This window comes from Cucurbita maxima, unplaced genomic scaffold (assembly GCF_002738345.1).
Source record: "Cucurbita maxima cultivar Rimu unplaced genomic scaffold, Cmax_1.0 Cma_Scf00091, whole genome shotgun sequence".
Classification (NCBI taxonomy): Eukaryota; Viridiplantae; Streptophyta; class Magnoliopsida; order Cucurbitales; family Cucurbitaceae; genus Cucurbita; species Cucurbita maxima.
The window spans coordinates 77,054-86,679 of record NW_019272107.1 but is presented as its reverse complement, the minus strand read 5'-3'; the positions used below and the strand labels follow the sequence as shown (position 1 = coordinate 86,679).

At 36.2% G+C, this 9,626-nt stretch overlaps 1 protein-coding gene across 2 annotated transcripts in view; it reads right to left on the bottom strand.

Annotated features, from left to right (window-relative positions):
• The window catches only part of LOC111472873 (protein VASCULAR ASSOCIATED DEATH 1, chloroplastic), a 28,011-nt gene extending 22,763 nt beyond the window's left edge, over positions 1-5,248 (bottom strand). For both annotated transcript variants that reach the window (XM_023118465.1, XM_023118466.1), the window contains exon 1: positions 4,899-5,248. In XM_023118465.1, coding sequence (XP_022974233.1) covers positions 4,899-5,084 — 186 coding nt within the window. In that variant the 5' untranslated portion in view covers positions 5,085-5,248. The remainder of the gene's footprint in view (positions 1-4,898) is intronic.
• Between the last annotated feature and the right edge of the window lie 4,378 nt (positions 5,249-9,626).

Below are 9,626 nucleotides of genomic sequence, written 5' to 3'. Positions count from 1 at the left end.
TTTTTTTTTTTTTTTTTTTTTTTTTTTTTTTTTTTTTTTTTTTTTTTTTTTTTTTTTTTTTTTTAAGAAAAGAACGAGCTTTCACTGAAAAAAAGGAAAGAATACAAGAACATACAAAAAAACAAGCCCACAAAAGGAAGTCCCATTAAAGGAGGGGACTCGAACCCAGTAAGACTACATAAAGAGTACTTAAGAAAAAAAAAGGTATCATTGATGCCCCAAGAGAAACATTGAACCTCGTCAGTGACCACACTTCAAAAGGGTCTCTCTCAACTTCCAAAAAGATTCTATTGTTTCTCTCACTCAAAAATCCCACAACAGAGCACACAAGCCCGCTTGCTTTAAAAACCTCCTCTTCTCATGAAAAGGCAAATGGAGGAGGAATTTCTCAATCAACTCTTTTCAACATCTTTGCCTGGCCACCAATAACCAATTGCCTCGAAGAAAAAATCACAAACAGACTGCACAAAATTGCATCCTCCACAAGACTAGGTCTTCCTTCACCTTTCGATATTGAATGCAACAAACGAACCAACTAATGAAGGCATCTTCCTTACAAGTCTATCAAGAGTATTCACACTTCCATGGATAACCTGCTAGGTGAAGAACTCGAGCTTATTTGGAACTTTAAGTTCCCACAAATGAGGGGAAATAGACTCATAACAAAGAGAAGGATTAAGCGACCAATTAAAGAACGAGGTATAAGAAAAGCCCTTGGACAGGCTAAGACACCAACAACGAAAATTCCTCCTCCCAAGCCTGAACGCGAGCTCTTCAATCAAAGAAAGAAGAGTCAAAAGATATGTCGTCTCCCTATCAGACAATGCATGAAGAAACCCAAAAAAATAAAAATAAATAAATAAATAATAAAGAGGTCCCATTAAAAGGCAAAACATTAGTCACACGACAACTTTTCATAGAAGATAAGTGATATAAAGTAGAAAACGTAAAGCAAGGCAATCCCCCGACCCCTTGTCTTCCCAAAAATACGTTTCCTTCCCTCACCCACCACACAAAGAAATAAATCAGAGAGAAAAGGAAGCTCCAAGGCTGTTTCTTTCCAAGGATTTTTAAGATTACCTTTAACCCCACCCAACAACCAATCAAACGAATGGGACCGTATTTACTCAAAAAGATACTACACAAAAGGGAATTAGACTTGAGAGGGAACCACCTAAGCAATTTACCTAACAGCTCTATTTTGAACCCTAAGATTCCCAAGTTCTAAGCCACCAAGGCTCACTGGTTTCTCCACTAACTCCCAACTCACTACATGCACTCTTTCCTCGTCAACCCCTTCCCATAGGAAATCTTGTATCAACCTCTCAAGGCTCTGACTAACCCTTCAAGGCACTAAAAAGGGAAAGGATGTAAACTAGGATTCCGTTAAGCACTGAACTATTAAGGGTCATCCTACCCCTTTAGAGAAGAAGCAACGTTTTCAAGAAGCAATCTTTTTCTAATCTTGTCAACAACAGAATCTCAAAAAGAACGGTTTCTAGGATTACTTCCTAAAGGGAAGCCTAAATAAGAGGTAGGGAAGATATCAATATCATACCCCACTAGCATTGCCCATTGCCCCAACTTCTCAGGATCACAGTTTAAATCCAACAATTAAAACTTACCCCTATTGATCTTAAGCCCCAACGAAGCCTCCAAAAACCAAGCATGTAGTTTAACACAAGAAATGACTCCTCCTTGCCCGAGCAAAAGAAGATTATTTTGTCTGCGAATTGAAAATGAGAAAGTGACACCTTTCCCACTCCCACCTCGAAACCCTCAAGGATCCCTCCTTCAACACCTTTGGAAACCATCCTGTTAAGATCATCCACAACAAACAGAAAAAGAAGGAAACAAAGGGTCACCTTGCCTAAGACCTCTCAAAACTCTAATACTACGATGACCATTAATAAGAAACGAATACTTAACGAATCTAGTGCAACTCCAAATTATCTTCATACCTGCCCAATTATCTTGAAAAAAACCCAAAGAGAACCCATTAGAACTAGGGGTCTCACTCCCATCACAATCAAAGACTTCCTTCGTTATTTCTCCCAGCGAAAAAAGGGCCTTGAAAATTCACATTTAGAGTCTTGGAGAAAGGAGACCAATCAAACCCTTCAATGAAAGGCCTATTACTTGCTCCCGGATTGTACAGAACAAAAAGGAAAGAGAATTTCCTCCTTGAATTCCTTCCCCTTTAACCACATCCCTCAGTCATTCTCCAAAGAACTGATAAAATTTTTGCTTCTCTACCGTTTACCGAACGATGGAAAAAAGTTGGATTACAATCCCCTTCACCAGCCCAACTAACCTTGGCTCTCTGCCTCCAGCTAGTAGCTTTTTTCCTGACCACATCTGAACTCTGCTTTTAAAGAAAACCTTTCCTCTATAAGATATGTTGAAAGTAGGCCCTCCACTTCGAGCCCATCAATAATATTTAGCCTACTTAAAACTTCCTATTTCATTAATTTGATATTCCCAAACACTCCCCTACAAAACTGAGCACCCTTTTAAGGGTCCTCAACTTACCCATAACACAATATCCCTCCCAATTGTGAGGAACATCCACATTCCACCAAGAAGGAAAGGAAGCCTTAAAGGAGGGATGGACCAATCACATATTCTCAAAACGAAACAGACAAGGACCCCATTCACTGTCCCCGATGACATAATAAAAGGTGAATGGTTCAAAGTCACTCTAGACCCTAACAGTTGTCTCACACTCAACATAGCGACATCCCTTTCTGGAAGACAGCCGAGTCCCCCGTCTTTTGTACCGTTCTCAAGTCCCTGAACTTACGAAGTTTTGTTTCTATGGTAGACCAATTTGTTAACATTCCTCAATCCTTTTTTTTTTTTATTAACATAAGGGGTCAAATCAATATGTTCAAAGAAGAAAGATTGAGAATATCGATCTTATCATTCGTTCAATTCTTGGGGGATGAATATGTAGAATAGAGGATTTCAATACTGGCAAGAAAGGGAGGGAAACGGACAAGGTTTTGATTTCTCTATTTTTTTTTTTTTTTTAATAGGATCTCATTTTGTTGTGGAAGTGTAACAACAGGTGTATTGTCTTAATAAATAAGATAGGCCTTTATCAAATTTTATCTTTTAGCATATTTTATATATAGATTGAACAAGCTCATAAAAAATAAAATCATAATGAATAAAGGAAAATTCTTCCAAATAGGTTTTTGAATGATGAACAAATATGCATGCATTCACTCATGGGACGAACTGTCTCGTGATTTGCTTTGGAACCACACAATTAGAATTAGATTCGTTGAACTAAAATGTGTATCATCCAAATAGGAGATCTTTCAATGGAGAAGAACTGTGAACTTATAAATTCCTAACCCTAACCCATTCCCATTTTAGATGGAACAAATAAACTATTTTTTATTCCAATTAGTAAGAGGGACCTTGAACTAAGAAGTAGATTCTACTTTGTGAAATGAAACTCTATTCTTTAATTATCTCACTATAAATTCTGCAAAAATATTAGGGTGTCCATAAGGGTTTCCTATTCTTATAATAACGATGTTGTGTTTTTTATTCACAGAATTTAATTCTTTTTGTACTCTTGTTTGTAATTCTTCAATTTTTCGAGAAGCCAAAATAAATCTAAGGAGAATGTTGGGAATAATTATCTTGATATGTTGCTTTTGTAGACTAGTATAGGATAAAAATTTATCATTTGGCCCTAAATTAACCCAATAGAATCTTGTATGTTCTAACTCATTGAATTCTTCATTCTGATCTAGTTTAGTTATTGAGCCAATTGAAAAAGGGTTTTACTTACATATCCTCCAACTCCTTAGTCACCAAAATCTATCAATCCTACTTCGAGCCCTACTGTTAGATCAAGTAAACCTCTCATTCATCAAGCGGGATCTACCAGACAACAACCCTCAATGGACTCATTAAAAAATTTCATAGATCTTGTGATCCTTCCTCACAAGGCCTTCTCCAAAGAATATCGAGAACATTAAATTCCCTGCCACGCACCAACAAGGCCTGAAAAAGCCAGAAAAAATCACCCAGCTCCTCCCAAATTCTCTCCTACCTCTAGTCCTAGGGGCATTATAAACTCCAAAGATCCACAACACTAATGCATCGAAAGAACGAATTAACAACGAGACTGAAAACCTGCTTTTAACCACCTTCGAAATGGACATGGAACGACTGTTCCAAAGATTTATGGGACTAGCTCCACTGTCAGACCCATTCTCTGCAGATGATTTTCCCCTCTTATATTCTTTCTCTTCCATTCTTCCAATTTAAGTTTATGTTCAGCAACAAAACTCGTGCATGAGATCAATAAATAAATAAACAAACAAATTTACCGATATTTTTTTTTAATTAAATGAATAAATAAAATCATTTATGTAAATAAATATTAAAATTAAAATTGTCAACTGAAAACCCCTTCAATTGAAAAAAAAAAAAAAAAAAAAAATCGAATCTGATGAAGTTTGTCTTAGATTCTCTATGTCTTCGAAGGATTCTAGAAAAAGTTGAAATGGTATGAAAGAAGCACAATTCAGTCCAAAATAAGAAAGAGAGTGAGAATGGGAAGAAGAAGAGATGAGATCCTAAAAATGGATGAAGAGGGACGTGACTGAAATCAACATACAAAATTATGGAGGCAAGTCAATTTTACAAAATTCACCTTTGAGAGTGCCATCTTAAATGAAGATAATGAAGATGGTGATAATTGCAGCTTGTATTGACAGAAATCGGAACGATAATGGCGGATATGAAAAAATGGAAGTTCACATTTGCGATTACCCTTATCGATCGTTTCTCAACAACCAAAAATTAAGGTAATTGAATAATTATCGGAAACGGGTGCGAATTTAGAAAGAAAAAAGAGAGGTGGCAGTACGTACCTGAATTTCGACGTCCTCGTGAAAACCGTCAGGCGGAGAAGAAGTCTCGTTGGGATCGGCTGTGCGGTCAGCCGATGAAGAAGATGATTGGGGAGGGTAGCAGGAAGCAGAGTCTGGAGATAGGTCCATTGGGAGCTTGTCTCGAGGTTGAGGCAGTTCAATCGGCTCAGCCGCCGCCGCTGCCATAGCAGAGAGGTGCCGGTAGAAGGAGAGTTGGAGAGTTTGAAGATGCAGTGGTCGTTGGGTCCGGCCTTCAATTTGGTAAACGGACAAAATAAAAAGACGACGACGAAGAAAGCGTCGGTTGAATCTTGTAACTTGTAGTTGAAAGTGAACCTCCGCCTTCTTTGCCTTCTTCTCTGTTTTTTTGTTTTTTTTTTTTTTTAATTAAAAAAAAACAATTTTCATTCTTCCAAATTTATTAAAAGAAAAATTGCAAAAAATAATAATAATAATAATAATAAATACGCGTCAACTATTTTTTTATTTTTTTATTTTTTTTATTATTATTATTAAATGTTACATAAATAGTTAATAAGGTCTAAATTAATTAAGAAATGTGTGATTATGGAGGTAAGTGAAAAAGTATCTCTCTTGTCAATAATATATATTTTTAAATAATTTGAATTTGATGCTAATAAATTTATCATTTGATTGCGGTGTCAATTCCTCAACGTTAACTTGACTGCAAACAGAATTAGAACAAATTTTAAGCTTCCAAGTTTATTCCGAGAGAACTTAAGAAAATTCAAATTTTGTCCCTAAATTACATTTTTTAATAAATTATAGAATTTGACGATAATTTATACGTCAGAGATTTAAAAGATAAGATCAGACAAGACAGAATCTAGTAAATTTATTTTTTAAATAAACCGTAAAAGTTGTCAGAAAATCTTAATCTCGATCAGATTAAAGCAGTTTTGGTATTTACTTCGTTAATGTAGTTTTTGTTGTCGTCTTTGTCCTTTAATAATTTAATGTTTTTCTAAATTATTAAATCCGACCAAATTGACCACTTGCACATGGATAATTTTTTTTATTTTTTTTATTTTATATATATATATATATATTCAAACCATTTAATTTTGGGAAATCATACCATTAAACCATTTATTTTAACAATATCTAGAAAATTTTGAAGATCGCTTGAAATATTGATTTATATTAAATGCGAATATATATATATATATATATATAATTGACTCATTCATGATTTTGTTAAAAAAAAATTGAATGGAGTGCAAAACGTCCACATATATATAAAAAAAAGTTTGTGGTTGTTTGTTTGAAATTAGATCCTTGATCCTTTAAAGACTGCATCAGTCTCTTTGCAATGATTTAGTAACTTCGAGTTCATGTGCATCGTTCTTGATAGAGTTTGAGACTATTCAAAATCTTTAATATAAAGAAGATTAATCGCATATTTTTTGTTCTTGTAGATTGGCATTATGCTCACCTTATTGTCTCAATCACCAACTAAATTGAACGTAGAGATTGATAAAGCAGAAGGCAAAGAGGTTGTTAATTCACATGTAGATGCAGCTACGGGAGTGCCAAGCAGTAGTTTCAGATAGAACATGTTGCTCTGAAAATATTAGGAATCACGAATCTCACAATTGTACGATATTTGTCCATTTTGAGCATAAAACTCTCATGGCTTTACTTTTGGTTTTCCGAAAATACCTCATATTAATAAAGATGTATTCCTTACTCGTAAACCCATAATCATCCTCTTAATTAGCTAATGTGGGACTCCCTCCCAACAATCCTTCTCTCGAATAAAATACATCATAGACCTTGAACAACCTCCCCTTAATCGTGGCTCGACTTCTTTCTCTTGAGCTCTCGAACAAAGTACACTCTTTGTTTGACACTTGAGTCACTTTTTAACTACACCTTCAAGTCTCACAACTTTTTTGTTCGACACTTAGGATTCTATTGATATGACTAAGTTGAGGGCATGATTTTGATACCATGTTAGAAATCACGAACCTCCATAATAGTATGATATTGTCCACTTTAAGCATAAACTCTCATAGCTTTACTTTTAGTTTCCTCAAAATGTCTCATACCAATAGAGATGTATTTTTTACTCATAAACCCATAATTATTCTCTTAATTAGCTAACATGGGACTCTCTCCCACTACAAAGGTGAGCTCAAAGGCACACTGGTAGTATCATAATTAGCACACGGAGGAGTAGATAGAAAAAAGCATCCCACCAAAATTTAAGTGGCATGGAAGCCATATAAGAATCGTCTCGAGAATTTTGTATCATTTTCATACCATTTTCAACAAAGAAATGTTAGAGCCAAAATTGGCAAGTTTCGGGAAGATCCCGTGGGGTGGTGTACTGTTGTCATGTATAGTGAGTCCAACTATAACAACTACAACGTTCAGATGCGAGCTTTGCTACACCTTATTATCTAGTTTTACTCCTTTGTTCGACACTTGATTCACTTTTGATTACACATTCGAGACTCACAACTTCTTTGTTCGATAATTGAAGATTCTATTGACATAACTAATTTAAAGACATGACTTTGATATCATGTTAGAAATTACGACCCTCTATTATGATATGATATTGTCCACTTCGAGTATAAGCTCTCGTAACTTTACTTTTAGCTTTTTCAAACAACCTCCTACCAATAAAGATATATTCGTTACTTACAAATCCATAATCAATCTCTTAATTAGCCAATGTTACATGGAACTCCTCTCTCAATAATCCTCACCACAACATACCCATCTTATTACAATTGTTTCCATTATTTCCATTCCAGCGTCCATGCCCACGGTTTCGTCCACAACAGTTGCCGCTTCTCTCATTACTTCCATTGAACTGCCGTTGATTTCCTTGGTTGCCGGAGTTGTTTTCTTTTATTACTATTATTAGTTCCTGAAGACTGAGTATTAGCTCCCCCAACTCTTCTATGAATTTTGAAAAAATCCAGGCGTTTCTCGAAGGATCTAGCTCATATTTGCAGCCCAGCCCAGCCCAACAATGATGTTGACAGTCGATGTAGTCGATTTTGCCTCTATTCTCATGCAATCCGTTGGGTCTTGGATGGGTCAAGACGACTGGGTTTGATAGTGGGAGAGTTTCTGGAATTGGGTTGGGTTGCGTTGGTTCGTATCCTTTTCTAAGCCCAGAGCAGGCTTTCATTACTACTGGCAGGTGCTTGCTGACAAGCCCACCAAGCAACCCAAATGAAAAAGGCAGAGCACAAGTAGGATAGCGAAGTTAGAAATTTGGAAGAACGCAGAAGACAGCAGCTGAAAAAGCATCTAGCAGTGGACCAGACCATACCAGACCAGACCAGACCATACCAGAGAGGGAGTGAGAAAAAGAAATATGAAAGAACCCAACTTTAAATACCTTCTTTCTTCTTTTCCTAATTCCAATAACCCAAATCCCAAACTTTCAACCCCCAATTTCCTAACCTTTTCAAAAAAGCAAAAGAACCAACAACAGCAACCCAGTTGGCCCCACACAGTACACAAAAAGAATACAAATTTTAAATCCTCTCTCTCTTTATTTTCCTTTTATATTCCCCTCACTGGCGTGGCTTATGATATGAGTAGTTTAAATATTAACAACCTAATCATTTTAATCACCAAGTGTTTTGCTTTCCTAGGAATTACACCTCTCACATGCCATCTTGATTGGACACCATGAAAGGTATATTCCAGTTGATTAATCCATGGCTCTACAACTAAACTAGAAAACAAGGAAGGATTGTGGTGAGTAGCAGTGGCTGGGCAGGGCTGGAGGTGGGGGAGTCAAAATGACAAAAGTTTGATACCCACTGGGGGAGGAGTGGCCGCTTTGACCAAATGCTTCCAACTTACTTTTTTGATGTGTTTTGATTATTAATACGCAGAAATCAAGTATTTGGTTGAAACATTTATTCAATGCTGTGCGATTCCCAATGAAACTAGAATCTTCTCTCCTTCTCCTTTGTATTGGCGTTGCTGGTTTAAGGTCCTCTTTTCACATGCCCGCTTTGTATGGTTCAACTTCATTTCCATTTCCATTTCCTGTACCACTCATCATTATTGCTCCCTCATCTTACTTTCCTTTTCCTCTTTTCTAATATCTTATGTCACATGCTAACAATTTTCACCCTACATAAATAAAGAGACCCATGTTGTGCGATTCCACGTTTATTAGAGAGGAGAACAAAACACTCTTTCATACAGACGTAAAAACTTCTTTTTAACAAACGCGTTTTAAAAATCTTAAGTGAAAAATTAGAAAATGAAAGTTCAAAAGGAACAATATCGCCGGTGATGACTTACATCCTAAGATGTTTCCTTTAAAATATGGCAAAATCCGGTTTAGAAAAGCCCATTTTCTGCTTGATCTCAGCAAGTTCTTAATGCTTTGGCGACTGTGACAGAACAGTGTATGGGGTTTCATCCTATTTAGACACAAAAGCATGAAGAATGCTTTGGCGACTGTGACAGAACAGTGTATGGGGTTTCATCCTATTTAGACACAAAAGCATGAAGGAAAGGGACAAGATTTTATATAATTCAATGGCATATACCTTGTAATAACAACAAATTTTGTTGGGTAGCTCTCAGTTGATTAAGATGTGGTGATTGATTATTGAAGGAAAGGTAAAATTGTTAAGTCTTACTCAACTGGTGTGGCAGTGGGCAGTTCGCCAGTCCCTTAAAACTAAGCCTCCTTGACGCTTTTACTCACTGCCACTGTCC